This window comes from Cygnus atratus, chromosome 8 (assembly GCF_013377495.2).
Source record: "Cygnus atratus isolate AKBS03 ecotype Queensland, Australia chromosome 8, CAtr_DNAZoo_HiC_assembly, whole genome shotgun sequence".
Lineage (NCBI taxonomy): Eukaryota > Metazoa > Chordata > Aves > Anseriformes > Anatidae > Cygnus > Cygnus atratus.
In genome coordinates, this window is record NC_066369.1 from 9,593,907 (window position 1) to 9,616,684 (window position 22,778).

Below are 22,778 nucleotides of genomic sequence, written 5' to 3' on the forward strand. Positions count from 1 at the left end.
CTCCTTCAGACAGAGGGCAGTTGCTCACACATACACGCCCCCAAGGATTAGAAGTTCCTTTGTCAACAGGAGAAAAGCTGCCACAACATTAGGGCAGTATGTTCAGTGGGTTTATGCCTACTAAAACAAATACGGGCAGCAAGAGAGCTGTCATTTGAAGTATCACCCCAATGACTGAACGCCTTGCAGTACGGTTACGGATACAAAAGTTTCACTCTTCTTCCCCCATGGTTCTATTTTAAAATGCTTTCTGTAATAAAATTACTGTGAGACAGCTAAATCCAAGGGCGGGCAAGGAACTTGAACCCATGGCCTTCTGGCTTAGAGGTGAGACTATTCCAAACTGAGCCAAAATGACACATACATAATATGCTTTCAAGGTTTTTAGAGAGCTCTGTCATGATTTAAAAACACTAAGTCTTTGTGGTACAAACCACAGCACAGGAAAGAACTGGGGCTCCCTTTTTACTGCTAATTTTAGTCAATGAATTGTTTATAATCTCCTGCAAAATACATACAGCCTTATTCTGCCTTAAGCTAGGAGAGAACGGCCTTTCAAAACTGATTCTTAATTATAGCATTCCCCTGCTAGATGGAATGGAGGCAGGTTCCAAAATTGTGTCAGGGTATATGAAGTGATAAAATGAGGATGGGTGAGCTATTTTTAAACACACTCAAAGACTTTAAGGTCAAAATCCCTGAATTTATAGCCTTATAGCCATATTAAGACCCATGGATTATTAAGACCCGCGTGGTGAGAGTCAAATAGCATTTCATTTGAGACACCCTCTGGCTTCAGAGCATGTGTTCCCCACCGGCATGCCTGCCAAACTGGGGCCCCCCAAGCAGCAACCTTTAAGCACAGATTATATCCCTACCGTATACAGGTATTTGGGGAGACAAAGGGGATCAGATGCTTCCCTGGCAGTGCGTTCCCTCCTCCTTGTCTCCTTTCCCAAGACACTTCAACATGTCAGAGGCGCGCGTTTCCAGATGGGCGGGAAGCAAGCAGGTCAGAGATAGCTTGAGGAGCCTCAGGCAAAAGCATGTCATTTCTCCTCGCTCTACCCAGCCTGCAAAGCTAGCGCAGCCTCGGCTCCTGCTGACGTTCGCTTGCCACACTCGAGTTTCCCATTTGAAGAGGTCAGCTGGGTATCTGCTGGCATGCCCTGGGAGCTCCCTGCTGCCCGGTGACCCTCAGCCTGCCTTACACAAAAGCGATGCTGCCCTCTCCTACGTGGCTTCTGCCCCACTGCAGGGAGAGATGCTTAACAAAACATTCTGAAATACATCTTAAACTTCTTAGAAAATCCACACTCGTAACAAAATCACTGTTCTGCTCATGGAAATAAACCACAGCCAGGTGGCACCAGCACTGCCTTTGCCCCCACAAGCTTCCCAGTGCTGCCAAGTAACACTCCCAATCTCAGTTTTGACTCGTAGTAGCAATTGACTATGTAAAAGCTGTCACCCTCTACGCACATACTGGTTTCTTTCCAGTAATAATCAACGTACACTATCTTTTTGAAAATGGAAAAAAGCTACCAATAAGGAGAAACAAACAGGACAGAATTTTCCTGCCTTAGAAGTCAAAATGGAAATAGCTGAGGCCTTCTTCCCTGTCTTTCTTGACAGTCTACAAAAGCCTTTGCAGTGTCTTCCTCTGGAAGGTACAACTCATCTTGAGGCACAAGCAGAGGCAGTAAAGGCTTTAGAGCTCTGGACATTGCAAAGTCATTTGTATCATTTACTTTGTTCATTTTGTAAATGAGGTAAGGTTTTATGAGAAGCCATTGCACAGGGGTGAGTGAACAAGAAGCTTTTTTGGAAAAGACCAAGCACTGGTTACAAACATCAGAGGAAGACCAAAAGATCTAAAGCCATTTTCAGGTGTATGGATTTATTTGTCCAATTTGTGCAATCACATTTATTTAAGTATCACCTAAACTTGTAATTTTTTCTAACTTGGATTTCCAGGCAGTGGTGAAATATAAAATACTAGTGAATTGCAGATGGTCAAAGTGAAAATAAAAACATTAGTCTGAACAAAAACTCAACCTTTTTCTTGATTACTTATGAATTTATAAAGCAATAAAACCACAACATGCATAAACCATAAGCGTAGTAAAAAGGTTTAGTACAAAAAAGACCTAGTGAGCCTTTAAAAACATCCAGTGTTACTGGTTCTCTTGGTAGTTAATGCACACTCATGTATCGATCAAAAAGGACTGAAACGAATTCTGTATTACACTTATTAGAAGCCTACGATGCATTTATTAGCTCTAGAGAGTCTCCCACTTGCAGCAATGACACGGATCCATGCTCCTTACTCAAACATTTTGCAAGTATTTCATATTTTAACAAATCCATGGTACTAGACCATCCTTTAGGCATTAAAGACTCATTCTTATCTTCCCATTCTTAGTCTGAAAACCTTCACCACTACAACAGCAGTGAACGAGATAAACTCAGAGATGCTTTCTCTCCTTCTGGTCAAGTGATGTCAGTCATGTATCTCTACAGATGCTCGTTACTTATTTGAGAATTGTTACCTTCAGGAATGGCCTTATCTATCTCCAGCTGAAGTCACTCGAAATCTTCCTTTCAATACCCACCAGCATGCAGGCAGACTACAACAACAGCTTCCTTACCTTGCCAGAGATGCAGAACCAGTTTTAAAGCTTATCCTACAGGTGCCCTTCGTGAGTTTGATTTTCAGGAATCCAGAATTCCTGAACTCTACTTTGCGCCACAAATCATCCTGCAGCTACATCCTGTGCAACCGCATCTAACTCTGCTCTCAGTGAAACCCCTGGCAAAATTCCCAATGAGTTTAATAGTTATGTCCAATTCCCCCCAGTTCCTAACTGAGGTTAATTTCTTTTCTCCAAGTATAAACAGAAATCAGCAGGTAAAAAAGTTTTGTCTAATGTGCCACTAAGGCTGTGGAATTTACTCCCATGCGAGAATGGCACAATAAAGTCATTTGTTTAAAAGTAAATTGAAAACATTCCAGTCCTCTCAGGCTTACGCTTATTAGCTTTAGTTTCTGCACAGCACTGTAGAATGTCTGGCATCAAAGGTACTTTGTACATTGCACCAAACTTGTACTGGACGCTGTTAGTGGAACATTAATCACAGCGAACAAAGATCCCATGCACACACACAAAAGTACTGATTTTTCACTTGTCCAGCATGGACTAGAAAAGGTTAACGCCTCGGTTTTCTGGTTACTACACATTTTAAGACACGAAGTGTTGACAAGGCATCCGATAGGATGCAGATTTTTCAACTGATAATTACATATTCCAAATTAAACAATTCTTATGTCTGCCTAATACTCTCTAGAATTCGAGGGAAATTTATCTCAGCACAAACTAGCACATTTTAAATTCACAGATGCCTATAAATGCATGTACTTCATTACGTCCCCGCACAGATACCATGCATATGGGCAATGGTTATCAGCTAGAAAATCTACAAGAATGTGAACTAAACCGTGGCTGGAGAAAGTGAAGACTTATATGAAACACGCACTAATGGAAAAAGTAGCCTGAGGGATTGTGATTGTATGTTTGGAAGTGTTGGACGAACAATGGGAACCGAACTAGCGTAGAACTGAAAAAGAAAACTAGTCAGTGGCCAGGCAAGAAGTAAATAAAGCACAGAGAGAAGACCGTGGTCTGGAGCCACAGGCTGTCTTTCAGGGTGCAACTTACTGATGAGATCAAAGGAGAAAATGCTCCTCTGTCACACGAGCGTGAATTACTGCTTTTGCTCCTCATCCTTGTCACGGGCAGTTTCTTGTCATCCAGAGGAAAACAGAGCAGGGGAAAAACTGAGTGATAAGCCCTGAAGCTTGCTATGTGACAAGATTTCCAGCAGGTTCCTCAGAGCAAAGTGTTTTGGCTACCAAGCTTTCCTAAAGAAAAGCTCTTGCACTCTTGTACCAACAGTCCCAGGTGAAACAAAACTTACTGTCTTGTTATCGTTCTGTCCTAACCAAGAAGGGAGGTGTGAAGGAAAGCAGTGAGGGAATAAATCACTGCCCCCAAACCAGAAAGTTCCATCATGCAGTCTCCTAAAGGTAGACAGACACCCATACCTGGTTGTCAGTTGTCAGCAGGGCCAACACAACAGCTCCTGCTACCGCCCATGGAGTGGGTGCAAAAGCACAGTATGAAAGTAGCAGCGTGGTATTTGGGTCTACAGAAAAGCTGTCTGTAAGGCTTTTCAACATGTTTTTAATGAAAGACATACTAAATAAAGATTACAGAGCATGCCAGACTCAATAAGTTGACAGATTTTCTGTCTAAGGGAAACTTGACAGATCTTAGCTTCAGCAAAGTGATAAGTGATACCCTCAGAAGACTGCTAATTACTTTTGTAAAGATGGGGATTAATGAGAAGGAATGGTACACTCAGAAACAGATAAATACGTGACACTATGGGAAGAAGAACTAGTAGCCTCGAAGGATTTCACCATCCGAGTGTCCACTAGATAATCTAATTGAAACAAAATAGTAGGAACTTGCCAGTTAAATTTGTTTCTGCCCATAACACAAATCGTAAGGCACTGTCAGCAAGATGGAGGATTGAAACTGTGTTGTGCAAGACATGGATGACTTCAAGGATTGGAAAAAACAGAAGCAGGATAAAACAATAGTTTTATGTTGACAGACTAATGACAGCTGCTGTGCTGGACTAGAGTTCATCAGCTAGCAATAACAAGAGAAAAGAAAGCCAAAACACCTCTAATCAAGCATCAGACAATTCTGAGCCACTGGTATAATGTGGCCATGAAAAGACTAAACATGTCGGTCTCTGTTATGAGCAATGCAGGCCCAGTAGAGGAAATACCCTTTTTTACAGTACAGGTGCAATCTTGTCTCAACCCCTGATGAAGAAGGACATATGCCATCTGGTGAAAGGTAACATTTTATATTTCCTCTGTTTCCAGGGCTGCTGCACTGTTTTTTTAATAGCCAAATGGAACTGCAGGGCCAGAACAAGAGGATTTTATTGCAATAGTATTGAATCTGCTTTTCAGCATCCACAGGATAGAGCACTGCAGTCTTTGAGAGCACTTGACAGTTCATTTGAAATAGCTCTGCATCTTATATGAACTATATGGCTCTTTTCCTTCCTCCCTCACAGGGTCCTCGTCCATGCTCCAAGGTTGACTTGTCACCTTCTGTCACCCTTCCCAAAGCCTTTATCCAGCTTGGTAAGAGCACATGATCCTTGCGAGAGAAGAGCAGACTGCTGAAAAGGCAGGTAAACAGCTGACTAAAGATGGTGATGCTACCATTATCAATGTGGGTTGCTGACTACAGCTTCTTGCCATGGAGATGGGGAGCAAAACTTCATCTGAGATCCTGAAATTAACTTTTAAACTGAAAAAAGCAAGTTGGACTGAACCCTCAGTATTGCACCTGATACAATCGACATGTCAGAAACTAATCTAATGTAAGAGAAAGTTGCGTTAGAAATATTAGAAGATCAAATGACGCACTGGAGGATCTGCTACTCCAGCTAAATCTCTCTATCCGTCCAGGGAGAACTATTGGGGTGTTTATCACAAGGTGAATGGTAGAAGGGGGTGAGAGAGAGGTGAACTCTTTAAAATATAATTTATTTTCTGGCTACCTTCCTTTCATAAGAAAAAAAAATCAGCTTAAATTACAGGCACGCAGACGAGCTCTTTCAGCCTCAGAAATTCATCCTACATGTTGATTAATAGTCAAACTATTACAGCTTTAACACGAAAAATGGGAAAGGCTTCAACTGAAGATTGCCTGTAGCTAATGATGCAGTGGAACGAAAGGTTTCATTCCAGCTAAACCATTCCTGTTCCTGTAAAAATAAAGAAATCCACTCTTGGGTTATGAAAAAGACTCCGAGAACTTTGCATGTTTACTGGCTTAAAATAATGCCACGCATTTTAATAAATCTGTGTATACAGGATATTTTACCCATGGAGTCAAACACATACGTATACACAGAATATATATAGCTGTGGGAGATATTCATCTATCTCAGATATTAAGCGCGGAAGAGAAGCTGGTGCCCATAACCTAGAATTTCACATGTGTAAGCACATTACAGAGTTAATAGATTTTAGCATAGCTCCTGTCTCAGGCTAAAAAAATTGAAGTGTAATACCAAGAACACCACAAGGAAGTGCAGTGGGCTGTATAGAATCTGCCTGGCAAGGCTGCCTGACATACGCATGGCTTGCTTGGAGATCTCCCTGTGGTTCAGCCCCTGGCGCCATCAGTTGGGCTTGAAATCAAAAGCAGTGGAAGGAGGTAATTAAAAGTGACTCTGCACCACTCCGCTGGCAGAAGACAGCTCTGCTGCAGCCACTGAAAGAGGGTGGGAAAGGATTCAGGGGGATGTAAGAGAAGGCATGTCTCTCTCCAGTTTTAGTGATTTCCATTATGGAAACGGCACTTTCCAGCTTTTAACCTTTACGCCACTGAACTCAAATATCAACTTTAGGTTTTAATTTCAGCACATGAAACGCAAACTCCAGTTTGGCTAGCGTCAACTGCACGCTCTCCCTAAGCCGCAAGGAAGGTGCAGAGCTGAAAAAGCCCTCCAATGCAGAAAGCTGAAAAGTGGAATTACACACGAGCGGTGATTGCCACCAGCACTTCTGCTAGCTGGCTGCACCACAGGTTTTCAAGACTATGAAAGTCAGGGTGCAGGGGAAGGCCACGAGGTTCGAACCATCCTGTTGGCTGCAGGAACAGCCATTAAAAGAAATTAAGAGAAAAGTCAGACTCCAGAAGTAGCAGAAGACACTGTGTTCCAACTCCAACCAGCTGAAGGAAAGTTTATATAAAAACAATCACTTGGTCAGTGACTCATAAGGAAAGAATTCCTAAGCTTTCTTCAGGGAAACCCCAGTAAATAACATGTCTGAAAACACATGAAGATGGTGTTGTCTGTTCTGTTACGATACTCGGCCCACATGATAAAACCTCTGGCAGCAGAACAACCTCCTGAGCACAGTTCTCTTTGGGAAACCCAAAAACCAGTAAGAACTGCTGTGAGTCCTTGCAAAATCTGCCTTATATTCTAGCTCTTGTGTGACATGTCTAATGCAAACTGGGAAGAAACGTGAAAATAATGCTTTTCCTTACAGCTTGGGAGAGCGCTTCTCTGTTGACTGCATGCAGGGGTACTCTCAAGATGTATAAATACCTGGATTTCAATACACTCTGCCTCTTTTATAGCTAAGCGCTTTGGATTAAATATCCTGCCACGCTATGCCCTAAGAAAGTGAATGAAAAGCTCTCTGCATGCACAGCCTCTCTGGAATATGTTACCAGCCACACAGCAGGCTTTGCAAGGAACAGTACTCTATCCAAAGAAAAGCTGGACTGAACTTGTAACATATATCTTCTCTGGCTATGAGCTTTTTTTTTTTTCCTTTCTTTCTCTTTGTGTTTTTAAGGATATCTTCCAACAGAGAGATTTTAAACTCACTAAAGTAAGTTCATAAAAATAAGGGAGGTTACAGTGGTTTCCAAACAATGACCAGATCCGAACTGTGATATCTGAATTTGGACTAAAAACTACTGTTGGAGATTGCAGGTAGGAATAGTAACAAAAGCACAGACATTCTGCAGCAAGCACGGCTTACATTTTGTAGCAAAGCCTCTTAAGGTTTGCAGATGTCCAGGACAGACTGGAAAGTTGGTAGCAACTTCTTACTAATTTTACCTCTCCCTCTAATGAATTTTTAGCTTGTTAAGTATGAATGTGGATGTTTTAACTTGCACTGGAAACCTCCCCTGCACGAAGTTATTCCTGTAGGGATCTTATTTCAGTTTACGCTGCTGCCCATGTTTTCAGCTGCTTTACATCCACAGCAGACTCCAGAAGTTTTCCAGAATATAGCCAGAAGTTTGTCAAGAAAAAAATTGAAGGTTGGAAGCATCAGAGAATAATTCCGAAGGGACTGGGGAGTTACCATAGTAAAGCAGTATTTTTACCAAAACGCACAGCAACACAAGAGGTAGCATCAGTGGTATCTGAACTGTAATTTTCCATTGTCAGTTGGGGAGTTGAATTTGGAACAAACGAGGTATTTGTGACTAACTGTAAACTCTGGGAGATAGCTTAATGCTTGCCCATATGAAGGAATATATGACAATATATATATTTTTAAAAAGCTATGGAAGAGCAGCCTAAAGGCCATCAATACTGGTGAAGCATTAGCTTTGCACAGAGAAAACGCAGCTGCAAGGTAAAGGGAACTCTAAAACAGGAGCAACTTTCAGGCCTAATAATCTATTCCATCATCCAGAATGGAACATTCAGCCAGAAAGGACACAGGTAGGAGGGACTTTGAGACATTCTCCCAAAACCCAGGAACTCACAGAAGGGAACAGGTGACACTGAAAAGTGCTGCATCTTTCTATCTTCTATGGAGCAGCAATGCTCCTGAGCCTTACCAGGGACAAGATGTGTATTTAAGTACTCCATCATAAATTTCACTCCCATTGCTTTACTGTCATGACGTAATTACACAATTAACTAGGAACCAGGACAACTACCTGGCACTCTGGATGGCTGAACTTCTGCTTCCAAGGACCTGTTGCCTCCAAAGGGAGACTGAAGTAGTTTACAGTCAAGAGATCCAGCCTTGGAAGGAATAATCACAAGTTATTCTAGACATAGATGCCTAGAAATACATGCAATTCCCCGGTCGGATACAATCCAAAAAGATCTGAGTTGTGAAAGGAAAATGTTGTACACACAGAGGAAACACATTCAGTATATTGGAACAAAGATGCCAAAGCTCTTTGAATGCAGACACATTTGAATGCACAGACACACGCACATACACAGTCTTGGGCAAACTCATCTGAAACAATTTTCCAAAGTTTTTCTTTTTGTCTTTCATTAAACCAGCAAAAGGATGAAGAATCTCATATGCATCTAGGCTAGTTTACAACAATTACTGATTTTAAACCACTCGAACTCAAGTGACCCAAGAAAACCACTTGAGCAAATTTCCAACCATGCTTTAAGCTGAGACACTTCTAGTTCACCAGCTAAGGAGGGACGCTCAAATGAACCAGAATCAAATTAGGATTAATCAAGCACCACTTATTCTTAAAAGACAGGCAGAAATAAGTCACCGTGTACTGAGCTGATGTTAGAGTGAGGTATTTTTAAAGAGGCAAAGACGAAGATGTCTTGGCAAACCTGCTCCAAACTGCATAAATCCTGCCTTCGCAGGCCTAAAAAGAGAAATCCTATGGAAAGAAATCATGCTGCCACTTTACAGAATTCACTATTCAAAACATAATCCTAATTTCCACATCCTCTGTTAGTCAGACAGTGACAAACAGGTAGCTTGCTTCAAGACCCTTTACTTCCACAGAGGCTCAATGGCTAGTGACAAACCTCTAACCAAAAATGCAGACAGGACACAGTTCAGTAATTACCCACTGATTCCCTCTTGACATTCTTTGACTGTAAGCTTTATGAGCCAGGAACCACTTTTTTTTTATTCTAAGTTTATAAAACGGGATCCTGGTCCACAACTGCAGCTTCTAGACAAATAGGATCTATTCACAATATTAACAACAGCTGCTAGAAAGGCATCATGCTGTGGCTTACAAAAGAAACTGTACAAATAAGATGGAACAAAATAAAAGAAATATGACATGGGGCAGAAATCATAGCCTCAGTTGGACAATGCCAGGACTGGTTCTAGGAAAGGAGAACTCTATTTTAGCAGAACATTCATCAGACTACAGAAAGCAGGGGAAAAAACCAACAGTCCACTAAAAACTTACAACGCTAAGCAGAATACGTCCAGTCACAGCAGATGAAATCCTAACCCTTGAGAAGTTGATGGGAGTTTTGCAACTGACTTCACCATGCCCAGTATTTCACCCATGTTCCAGCCTTTCCATGACCTATGTTGGTGGCAACTAAACCATTTCTGAGCATATGTATTCATTCGTTGGTTTAAGAGGTATTTTCTGCACAGCACTATATAAAAACGAGCACAGAGAGAAAGAGCTGATGTTTTCAAACTCTCGGAGATGACAAGCTTCCTGAAGCAAGGGCCCTGATTTCCCCCACACCAAGTGCAACACAGACAATATGGTGGACTGCAGACAATGCTGTATTTTGTTCTCAGCTTCATCAGGTTTAACAGTGGGCCCTTAACTGGAAGCCACTGCTCTGGAAGTCCTATAGAAAAAGGTGAGCATTTGCCTTTGCACAGGACATTGGTTACTTGTACATATGTACAGAGGCTCACATACAAATACACCAACTCTGGTTCACATATAATCCTGTTCAAGAAGGTATCACAGCTATAGACACCTATACATTTCACAGCTATAGACACCTATACATTTGAGGCTGTTTGCTGTTGTCATTGTTCATAGAGTCAGACCATTACCTATATTGAAGCCCTCAGGTGAGGAACAGCAAGGAACAATGCCCAGAGAGCTCCTTGGTGCCCAGGGCTGGCATAAAAACTTCACCTCTTTCGAGAGTCAGCCGCCACATCCCTTGGGTCACAGGCGCCATTAAGGAGAGGTTGGGTTATTTGAGGATGCCCAATTGTATGCAGCTGCACAAGTGGACAAATGGGTGGCCTCTGCCATTTTCTTCACTGTCCTCACAGCAAAGCTAAGGACAATGTAGCGCTCATAACGCTTCCGAGAATTTGCTCTTTGTGTCAGCCAGGTTACCTTTAACAGCTGTAATTCAGAAGTACAGTAAGGCAGTTGTCAGCCTCTGGTCCTGACCAGCCGCAGACTGCTCCCAGTGTCTGCACAGCACCTAGGGACGCTGGCCTGCGACCGCATATCACGTTCACGGGGATTCCTGCTTCCACTGGAAAATAGCTAGGTCTGCAAATCAGGCGGAGTTTAAAAGCACCACAACTGAATGCCAAATTACATTGCATAAGATACTTATAAACCCAGAGTATTTCATGCTCTGGGTTCATTTTTTTTAGTTGATTTCCCTAAATGACCGTAAGTACACTGCCTAGCATAGTAACCCAACCATCGAACAGCTCAAGAGAACAGTGTGCAACAAATATGACTGAAGAGTTTGAATATCTGCTATTTAAAGGTCTGGTGCCAGCCTGACACTTTGTGTAGCAGCTCACGGTAACTTTCTATCTACTCACTACAGAGCTTCTATCTAGCCAGGTAACTTCACGTGTTATTACCAAATATTCCACCAAGTTCAAATATGTCATTCTCTCTTTTTCAAATAATTTGATTATAAAAGGTGAAAAGTAGAAGTTAATTAAATTTTTGTTTTGTTTTTGAGAGAGAGAGAGAGAGAGAGAGAGAGAATAAAGGTGAACCAAGTAATACGACTTATTTCTCAACTTCAGGAGCAGTTGTTTTAGGAACAACAGTATCTAAGTCACCAAAATGAAAGAACTGCAGACATTAAACACCATGAAATGCCCACAGCCGGCTTTTCCTAGTGACAAAACCCACCTTTCCAAAATCAGCACAGTTGACACATCAAGTGTCATGCAACTACTTCAAACAGAGAAGGGCTTTGGTCAATCCAAGGCCATGATGGTGTTGGGACCCAGGTGAGACAGCAGCTGAGGAGTGACCACAAAATACAAAGAAACGACATTGCAAAAGGAGAATTATGAATGAAGTGTCAGTACAAAGGATTTTACGCACAGGATGCATGCAACTGACTCTCCATGTGGAGAGTAATTACAAACCTATCTCCACAAGAAGAGATAGGGCAGGTTAAACGAATCCAGGATGCAACCGCACATCAGACTAGACATTGAACATCTTTGGTTTAGTCCAGAACAGAAAATAGCATTCAGTTTCTCCTGATCATTTTGTTGTCTCTTACAAATGAGAAGAAAAGAACCATCTGGCTGTTTCCCAGCTGCCCTCCACCCTCCTGTCCAATGACTACATTTCCTGTTGCACTGTAAATGCCACAGAAGTGTGAGCTTGGTGACATTTTTGGCAGGAAAAAAAATAAAATCATGCATATTTTTATTTAGCCCCAACTTTTTTTATTATTATTATGTGCTACTCAGGAGTAGTTTTTTGTGAAATACCTAACTTGGAAGACCTTACAGGATTGTCCCAAAGTCTTGGGATAGCTGTGAGTGTGTTTCCCCTTCTGTTCAGCTCCCCACGTGGGTGACACCATGGTGCTGCACTAAAAGGGATGATGGAGAGGCAACCACAGCTACCGAGACCTGGAGACACATGGACTCAGGTTGCAGGCATCAGCCTGGAGTCCCAGGGATCCCATACAAAGATCCGGCACCACGCAGCCCAGCCCAGAAGGACCCTTCTCTGCCAGCCAACTGTCAGCACTCATTGACCAGTGCTAGGAAAGCATCTTTAGAGGCTGGCTGCCTTTACTACCTTCCCCAGGGCAAATCTCTCTCCTTTCAGTAGGCATATATTTCCAGAACAGGGCTGACCCTCATGCTCCATGATCTGAAACAACCAGAGAGTTTCCACCTTTCTGCACAGCCTCAGTGAAATCCTTCATTAGAATGGAAGTGATGCAAAACTCAGCTGCAACATAAAAAATGAAGAATTCTGAAATATTTTTAATATGCAGATGCCTTGCTGAAAGCACAGTAAAGGGCCCACCATGAATACATTACAGAAATAAAAAAAACTGTTTGCTCATTTCTAAATTTCCTGGAGCTTGCTTAATGTCAGCAGGTCCATTTAATAGGAGAAATGTAAAACTCTGTGACAGCTATTGAACACCCGACCACTGATATAGGCAGTTACCAGCTTTGCTGGGGCTGGTTTTGAAATCCTTCAGTTAGCAAGCCTGCATCTCGTTACAGTCAGTGCAACTGATGCAATCCTATGAATCTCTTTTTCCCCTGTACATTTTTAACTCTCTCATGCCAGCAATTATTTTACCCCTACAAGAATATAAAAGAGGGCTGCTCTGTTTTGGGGGGAACAAGGCTGCCTCTAGTTTTTTGTTTCAACTTGTAAATAGTTAGAAGAACAAGAAAGCTGTTTTTATTTGAAACGTGTTTTCACTTCCTTGAAAACGTAAGGCAGCAAGAAAGACAGTGAAAAACAGCCTGCCATTTCCTTTCCTCCCCGTAGTTTGGACTGCCGCTGACCCAGCGTCGGTGCGCATGCACACATGCTCCCTTAGTCTGCTCCTTTACACCGTGACTTCATTGTAAAATTCAGCTCGTCTGTTTGAAGCAGCGACCAAAACGCTGTCTATAAAATTATGGCATTTCTCCCACTTTAAAAAAAAATATTTTAACACTTCTTCATTTAAGAATTATTTTTAAACCTACTTGGCCTGAGGCCAATTTTAGTCGTAGCTGAAGGGGATTCTTCTTTTCCTAGAATTTAAAGCCTTTCTTTCCCAAAATACATCTAGTGTACACTGAATTAAAAAGCAGTAAATGCACAGTTTAGACTTCTGTGTGCACCACTTTATCCTCTGGCACATCAGCACAATTTGCTGTTCAACTTACTAGTATATAACAAACGTAACTGCGTTTTTACTTTCTCTAGTGTAGGACCTTAACTTGCAGAGCGACATCGGGAGTTCCCGAGCAGAAGCGTTCTGACTTTCAGTTTGAATCTGGCTGGGACGCTTGGAGAACATCACCGCAGCCAGCAGCTGGCTGAGTCAGAGCGCGTGTCTACCAGGTAATTGAAGACCCTTCAGAAATATGGCTGGATTTGAAAAAGCAAGCGAGCATCGCAGCCCTACTACAATGCAAAGATATGCGTGGCTTCTGGCACAGAACCTGCATGTACATGTTAATAGCCAAGCACGAAACAGATGAGCTGAGAGCACTGCTGTCATACGCTTCGGTAAAACGACTGCCCTGACTTCACTCGGTCTCAGTTCCCATTTTCCAGGAATGTCTCAAGAGAGAGTAGGACATCTGGTCTTCTTAATGAAGTAGCCGATTTGGAATCTGGTTCTATAAAACTGCCCCCACTACTCCTAGATTCCCTGCTTCCCCCCCCCCCCCCCCAAAAAAAAAAAAAAAAAAAGGAAAAAAGAGACTTGAAACTAAGCAATTAATATGTCACCAAGAAGTATTTTAAGCAATAACATGAAAACTGACCTGGCAGGGAGAGTACTTTCCTTCTCTTTTCAAAGGAAATTCTGTTTTTCTCAGGAGAAATTTCAATCTAAATTATACTGACTATATTAGATGAACTTTCATGTGCTCAGTGTTACCCACACCGTGACAACTCTACTAACCAAGACGCAGATATATTATATAGATACTTTGGTTCTACGTGCTTTGTAAAGGGTATCAGCCAGCACAGCAATTCAAAATAATTAGCAAAATTTTGTAGTCTTTGATCCACAAAAAGTAGTTTAATCAGATTTTTTATTTTCTAAGTAAATCTTCTCAAGACTGACCTCAGCATTGAAGTGCTTGATCCTTTAAATTAAGCAGAACTGATTGGATAATGCGGGTTTTAAGGATGTGAAAAGAAAGGTGAACTCTTTATATTAAAATGTGTCACCTTGGGGTTTTGTTTATTTTGTGGTTGTTGATCCCAAATCCTAGGCACTTAAGTGGTAAGACAAAATTTCAGGAGGACACAGCACCCAGTTAACCTTTCAACCTAACAACATTGGACATGTAACAGATATTACCTTTATGAGAATGTGGCAGGTTTTGTTGTTTTTAAACAGCAGGCTCTGGAGGGCCGGTGGCTTTTGCTTTGTTTTTAAATTAAGGTGATGAAAATGCACAGGGGAAGAAGAAAATTCGCAAAGATAAAGACACTCAGCAATCTTCAGCATCTGGACTGAACTACAAACAGCTTCTCAGGGCTCTGCCCAGCGCTCTGCCTGTCCCGCCTCTGCGCAGGACTGTGGAGCAGAGTTCAGTTTTAACGCTAGCGAGACGTGGCTTGCCAACATGTGCTTGCTGAATGAGGTAGGTCTCCATTACCTCATTCCAAATGACCCCTTTTACAGATCCCATGCAACAAAGCTTTTGAAGATGTATTTATTTTTAACCGTGAGAAATCTCACTTACGTTAATGATTGTGCAACAATAAAAAGTACAAATAAAAATGATTAGTAGTCCACCGATGACTATAAACCCTCTTCTCTTCCCTCCCCCTGCTTTTTCTTAGGAACTTGTTACTCCAATGTTTATTTTTACTTTTGCAAATCTAAGAGGCAAAGCTTAAGGCAGAGGTACAAAAGCAGCACCATGAGATCTTTACGTATGACACGATCCAGTGTGAATGCCACACCAGGCAACAAGAGTAGGAGGGTTAAAGCCTTGCTAGGTACCCAGTTAATCTGTAGAAGGACAGTAAGGAAGGATTATGCAGCTTTGAGAACCACCATGATCCACATTCTGCCGCTCCTCTCTTCTCCCAATATCCCTTCTCAAACTCTTTTACCACCTCTCAGATTTACCCATTTAATTTTCCATGCAACTAGTCTCAGAAGAAGTCTGAAGGTGTCCCTGGGGTTTGAGTCCCCACAGGCAGCCGCCTTTAATTTTACCCACCTAACTGAGATATGTAAACTCCAGAAATGAGCATGAATGACTTGTGTGAAAGAAGGGAGGGGACGCAGATGAGGATACAATGATCCCCCACAAGGATCTGGGTCCAAAAGAAAGATGAGGATGGCTTTCATGGAGATTTGCTTTGGAGTTACCTTCTGGCAGACAGCCCAGGCCAGAGAGGGAACGTTTGTGAGCCTACAGCAAGAATTGCTCGGAGTGAAAGGAGAGCTAACAGATCCACCAAACCTCAAATCTCATAGGTTTCTCCTATACTTTATATGTACTCTGCCTTTTGCTAGCAATTAACTCCAAGTCAGATGCTACTTACTTGTCCTGACCTCCCTGGAGCACCCCACAGCTCAGGTCTCTGGAGAGCAGAGCTTGTCCACATGAGTCCTGGCTTCCAGGTTTAGTTTCTGCCAGTCCCAGGAGATGTCTGGTGTCCCATCTATCCCTATTTCCCTTGACAGAGCATGTACAGCCTAACACCTCTCATCAGGAGACCAGCTCAGCATCCACTGCAGCAGCAAAGCCTTAAGTCAGCTTATCATAAATGAACATTATAAACATTACCTTGATATTTCATACCACCTGCTACCTGAAGTCCCTCTCTCCATGCCATCAATGCACCACTTCTCCTAACCCTCCCCTCACCCACCCAACACCAAAAGCCCCTTTTCTCAGGCAGGCCGGCCAACAAAACACAGATCTTTGGTGCTTCCAAGCCCAGTTACCATGGAGACAGCAGAAGTCAAAAAGTGGTTAAAACACAAAAATTCAAACCAGACAAATTCTCAGACCTTCAAAGCTTTTAAAACCCACCTGGGTCTTACCCAAATACCTGAGAAACACCACAAGCTCACAACACGATGCTACAGGCAATATTTTATTTCAGGGGCTAGTTTCAACGTTTGCTACGAAGCATCTTCTGATGCTCCAGCCACATCCTCCTAAGGGTTAATAAACCAAAACAGGAAAGAAATAAAAAGCACAAAAGCTGTGTAACTTCTTTCCATGGTATGACAAACTCTCTGCCGCATATTCCAAAGTGTGAGATGTGAAATTTCCATTCTTACACTCAAGTAAAAATGGCACAAAAAGTACAAACCCTGGGAACTGCTTGATTATTAGTTTATCAGATCAACATCAGCAAAACTGTCTTTTTATGTGCTGCTTAGTTTCAAAAAACCTACCATGCATATTTCAGCTCTCCCTCTCCACACCCCACACCCTTCTGCTGCTGTCCAGCTGGAACACATCAAGGGTCTAGAAGCCAAGTCAAATGTTGACCCCACCCTCCTCCATCCATTTTAAGGCACCTTCAAAGCCAGTACACTGATCTAGTTCAGCTTAGCCAACAACGCCAGCAAATCTGTTATTTAAGACTTTAGTGCTGGGTTTTTATAACTGCCCATTAATACAAGCTTTGATGTATGGTCAAAAAATCCAGCTGTAATGAGTTTCATCAGACTGTAGTAACCTTTCCTCAGAAGGTCTTTATTACTATACCTTCATAATCTTTGGTCCCAATACTGTTTTATAGTATCGTTCTTACTGAAATGCCTTCGAAAACAACACTCAGCACCACTTAACACATCTCCTTCCCCGAAATTAAATCAAAGATCTGTTAATAGACACTTTTGTACCCACATTTCTAATAGGAGTTTGCTCTTGAGAGTACGCAGGCAACAGTTGTGTGAAACAAAAGATAAACTGATTTTTATGGCAAAACCCTTGAGACAGGATACAAAAGGATTTTGTAAAAGGACAAAGAACTTACTCTGTTGTTCCCCTTTGCAGGATGCAGCAAGGAGGAAAGAGGAAAAAAAAAAAGAAATATTAGATACATTTATTTTACATACATTCAGTCTAACTCGCACAGTTCTGGAAATGGCTCAAACCAAATGAACTGACTCAAAGAACATTCACTGAATCCTTTCGTTAGACAGCTTCCAGGGAGCACAGGACATTCGCGAAGGATTTAAAATGCTCAGCAAAGCTGTAAATTCACACTGTTTTTCAAAATTTCCTCTCTACACAAACATTCTGATTCCACTTTTGCTTCCTCCAGTGTAAATCAGGAGCAGCTCCAGGGAAGTCGGTGGACACTAATACAAGGGAGAGGAAAACAAGGCCTGAAATGATCTAGGGATGGGACCACAGCCAGCAGGATCTTTGTGCACTGGTAACACTGAACTTCCAGTGCACAAAGCAACCCCCTAAATGTGTCTGCTTACCCTTTCACAGCTACTCCCTACAACATGCCAATGAATAGGAAGTTTCCCGATCCAAAGCTTTTTAAAAAGCAAATATTGTACGTTTAGATGAGCAATGAAAGTAAGGAGGAGGTGGCATTAGGGAAAAAGGGGAAAGGAATGGATGGTGCTAGCAAGGTAAAGTGTGCAGAACAAGTTACGATGAACATCTGTGCCTTTTTTTTTTTTTTTTTTTTTAATTGTGAGTTTTGCCATGAGCTGGCATGAACAGTGTATATTATACAGTGGGAAGTCAGCCAAAACAAACACCAGCCTACAGTTGAGAAATACAGTCTGGAAAGGTTAGTCACAAAGTTGTAGTCATTTTTTCAAAACGGAGGTTTGGATGCATCCATACAGAAAGCCAGCAGTAAAGTCAGCTGGTAAATGGATATCCCGTTTCAAAGTGAATTGGCCACAGTGTGATTTATATCAAGCAAGCTGACTTGCATATGGCTTGGAAAAATAAAAACACTGATTCATTGCTATTCGGGTGGCTGTCAAAGCCCACGTCCTGACAAAAGCAAATCTCCTGGGGGAAAGTGGTGACTTGGCAAAGTGCAAAAAAATTCGGGGGCTCACAGAGAAACTTGGAGGGGTGATTAAAGATAAGTTAACAAGAGAGTGAACATAGGAATGTAAGATATGAGTGTGAGCACACATCTTCATGTGCAGAAGGGCAAGGAACGCAGGCAAAAGGAAGCAAGGAAATGGGGAAATGGGATAATATTTGCCTTTAATTTTTAATATTTTAATGAGTTTTGTTTAGGCACAAAGAAAAAATAAAAGTCAATCTTAGACTTAGCTTACAGCATCACATTAGTACTGGGGAATTCCTATTAGTGGCAGTATGGCCTGAGCCCCATTACCACTGTCATCATACGGTTTTAAGTAGCACTACTAGAAAAACAAGAGGAAAATGAATATTCTTAGTTGAGAGATTTCTTCCTAGTAAGAATTCAGAACAAATCTCTCTAATTTGGTGACAAATTCCTACTTTTCCTGCCACCGCAGAAGGAACCCAACTAGGGGTGAACGCGTCGGGTTTTCTATCGGCGTTCCCGCACACGAGCGGCGGAGCTGTTAATGAAAGCACACAGCTTCCCTTCAGGCTCCGGGCTGTGCACGCTGCTCTGGCAGTTACAGAAAGCAGGCCAGCTTCGCCACTGCCGTCCTCCAGGTTTACAGCACTATTAATCTATTTTTCATTTCTAAGCAGCAATTTTTCTACTTCGGGTGCCAAAGTCTTGGATAGTCAAAGTTACCAGCTGTAACTCACACGTGAAAAAGAGGGAGGAGGTCAGCCGGGAAGGGGCTGGGGTACCTCTGCGCGTTTTTAACGCTGGGATTGCAAAGCTGCAGGGAAGGACTGAAGCAAACACAAGTTGCTGCCATTTCCTGACAGCGCCTCTTACATAAAAACGGGGTCTCTAAATCTTCGAAGGAGAATAAAAGACTGGTGGGTGTCTCTAAAACTATTTTATACCGTCAGGGGAAGATGTGGAACTGAGGAGCACGCATATGATTTTAATGAAAAGTTCAGATGAAGTTTCCAAGGTACCGTGGGCCTTGGAGCTTTTGCTTTACAAAACTCAAAACGTTAAGAGCAGACTTTCAGTACACATTTGGACCTAGAGTCCTGTAGGAACAAAATACTTTGCCAGACTGGAGCAGTATGAAGGACCTTTCCTGCAGAACTTAATAGACTACTGGATGCATTTCAAACTATAGGGTTTTGGAACAATGCTAGTCACTCTTTTTCTGATGTAAAGATAATTATAGCTCAGAGGAGAACTGAATTCTGACTCCCCCCTACTTTTGTCTTTCGAAGAAGACTTTCATCTTGTATCTAAGATTGCTTTGACAAACTAACTTTAAACAAAAACAGCAAGAGTTCTTTAGAAAACTTACTTTGAGTATAAAATATTTTTAGGGAGAAGGGGACAAGAGGACAGAAGTTTAGAAACCCAACTAGTGTGCCATTTTTTATTGATAAAGCATCAGATATGTGACAAATATGCCACAGAATACAAGATTACATCAGCTTTTTTGACATCATAACCTGAGCAGGAAAACAAAATGCAGTATTTTGATCTTAGCAAAAAATTAAATAACCTCTCATAACTAATCCTTCTAAAATGACTTCTGATGGTCTTACCTAAAAACAGATCTACCGGGACAGGCAACACACTGAAGAGTCATCAAAAATATATACATGTATTTAAAAAAGGTAAAATCTGAGATATTTGATAGGTCTCCTGGTAAATTTATATTTAACCTATTTAAAAATCATCATTATCATCCTTACTGTTCATTCCTACAATAACTGGAGAAGTCGGTAGTTCAAGGATTCTCTGATTTAGCTTTTGTTGGTAGCCTTGAAACTTACTATGAAGAGAGGAAGCTGACAGTTGCTTTGGTACGTAAATAGCAGAATTCTGCAGAATTATACTGGAAACCATGGAGGTATCACAAGTATAAGGGAGGTATGAGGAAGAGAGAGACGAAGATGGAAGAATCGCAAGAGCCTGGGCTCAAGGAACCTAGCCTTTCCATGGGAAAGGAGCAGGAACAGGAAAAAAATCCATCAAAATCAAAGCATCATTTCCCAGACTAGATCTTCCTCTGAAGGTACCCAGTGGACTTACTGAAAAAAGGTGAACCATGTATTGGGGAAACTTTCAAAAGCTCAACTGACATATTTTTGGCTAAAGTCAGCCTTCTCTCTGGATACATCTCCTCAAACCTTCACTCAATATTAAAGCTCAGGTGAACAGCAATAGAGAAAAAGACTGAGGAAAAATTTCATCTCAAACCACTCAAGCACGAATTATTTTAAAAAAATACAAAATTATTTTAAAAAAATACAAAAATGCGGAACCCCCCTCACACTGATTGAATCCCCTGGGAGTTCCACAACTTGGAGAAAAAGACGTGTTTACTGCAGATCTATCATGAACAGCAAAGGCCTTTCAAAATGGAAACCTTATCCATAAAATGGAGTAGCTGTAGTCTGAATGGTCTTTAACCAGCCCTGCTATTCAGTACCAAGATCTGGGTCTGGTGCTGTAGTCCATATTGCTATGGCCTCGGCTACATGGATATTTGAGGAAGCTGGACTTCAGGAACACGGCCAACTCCTCCCAGGCTTATATAAACGAGAAAACACAAAATGACGAAATCCAAGAAATATGAAATGATAGTTGGGCATAGTCCATTTCCCAACTTTCTGTCTTTTCTGTGTAATTAATAGAGGTGGTTTTTGGTTTTGTGTTTTTCTTTTTTTTTTTTTAAACACTATTTCCTGTTCAATTTGCTTCACATGATTAGCAGAGTAAAACAGTCTTTGGAAAGGTTTAGCATGTGTTTCATACACAAAAACATGCAGTGAATCAGTAAAATAAATATACATGATTGCCTGGAATGCCTCTGTCAGTTCTGTAATACAGAGCTTGCAGGAATAAACTTCTTTACCTTAGAAGACATTCATAGAAATAGTGAAGCTCAGAAAAATCCAATTTGCTCAATGCTTTTACTACCCAGTTCCAATGAATAACATTTTGGAACTTTTTTATATTGAGGTTTGACACACAAATTGTTCTTAAGGTATTTCGTTATGAATATTTAAAAATTACCACAGAAGAGTTCACTGAAAAGGCTACAATTTCTTGAGAAATCTGCAGACACTGCGTTTTCCCAGATGATATGATTGTTTTTCTGACTCAAACAGAGCAGCTACTGGAAAACTAGTGAGCTGTTTAACTTACTGAGGATTTATCAGGATAGACACCGGCTCGTAGCAGAGATGCCTTCCAGCTATCCACCTCCTCTTGGGAGTCACAGGCTAGTTCAAGGAAACGGTAATCCTTGTAAACATTCCTAGAACAAAGAGCACCACATTGTAAAATGAGAATTTTACTAGTCTGTATCATGCACACAGCATTTTAAATTAAAAATCCTTTGGGATCAGAAATGACTTGGTAATTGTTTTGGACAACAGAGTTTATGAGACAGGTGCTTGTTTAATAATCACATGGAGTACTTAAAAATATCTTAGAAAGCTACAGCACAGTTCTGGAAATAATAATCATCTGAAAGTACCGTGAAATTACTTAAAATCAATTTTCCAGCTTTTTCCAAAATAAGGCACATTTAGGAAAAGAAAGACTTGTGATGCAGAGGACAAACACATAAGACATGCCAACAGAACTACGTCTTGTCACTGATTGCTGCTGTAACCGATGCGTATCAGAACAATTAAGGATGGTACTTTTTCCCAAGTTAGGTCCTTTCAGTGGACCCTTTTTAGCTGTTAGACATCATCGGTAAAAGGGGAAAGAAAACAATAACATTCAGGTTTTTTTTTTTTTTTAAAGCCCCCCTGATGTGTGCCATAGCAGTAAGAAAACTGGGACATGTTTAAATACCACCTATTGCAAGTCATTAATAGAATTAGATAAATATACGCATTATGAATAGGGAATCGCTTAATGGAAGAAAAGAGAAAGAAGGAAAAATACATAATATGTAGGAAGGTGGTACTTGTAAATTCTCCAATAAACAGAACAGATTTTCCCCTTACGGTTTAGCCATTAGTTTCCGAATTCATAGTCTATATACAGACCAGATTGCTATAAATTTGTCAGCCAACAGTCTTTTTAGGAAAGGCCACAAGCTTAGCTGACAAAGGTTATGAAACCACATTTTGCTAGATCTTAAAAGCTGCACAAGAATCAATCTTCCATTGCAACAAGACTGTTTTCTTTCCGTAGCAAGCTATGGAGAAGAGGGAGTGGAGGGTGGCAGGAGACGTTGATAGGTGTTACTTAACCTTCAAAAACAGCAACAACCAGGGGTTCTTCAGTTTCATTATGCAATTGAAGTAGTGATTTCTGCCATATATTTTGAGAAAAAAGTGTGAATACCCTATAGAACCAGGAGATAAAGCTATTAGCATCACTGCCTAGATAAATTTCTGTAGCATT

At 41.3% G+C, this 22,778-nt stretch overlaps 1 protein-coding gene across 3 annotated transcripts in view; it reads right to left on the bottom strand.

The window, feature by feature from the left end:
* The window catches only part of DNM3 (dynamin 3), a 178,607-nt gene that overhangs the window by 35,355 nt on the left and 120,474 nt on the right, over window positions 1-22,778 (bottom strand). For 2 of the 3 annotated variants that reach the window (XM_050712395.1, XM_035537315.1), the window contains 2 exons: window positions 21,561-21,672; window positions 17,319-17,330 (listed from right to left, as the gene is read on the bottom strand). In XM_050712395.1, coding sequence (XP_050568352.1) covers window positions 17,319-17,330; window positions 21,561-21,672 — 124 coding nt within the window. The remainder of the gene's footprint in view (window positions 1-17,318; window positions 17,331-21,560; window positions 21,673-22,778) is intronic. The other variant, XM_035537314.1, reaches the window with a different exon arrangement.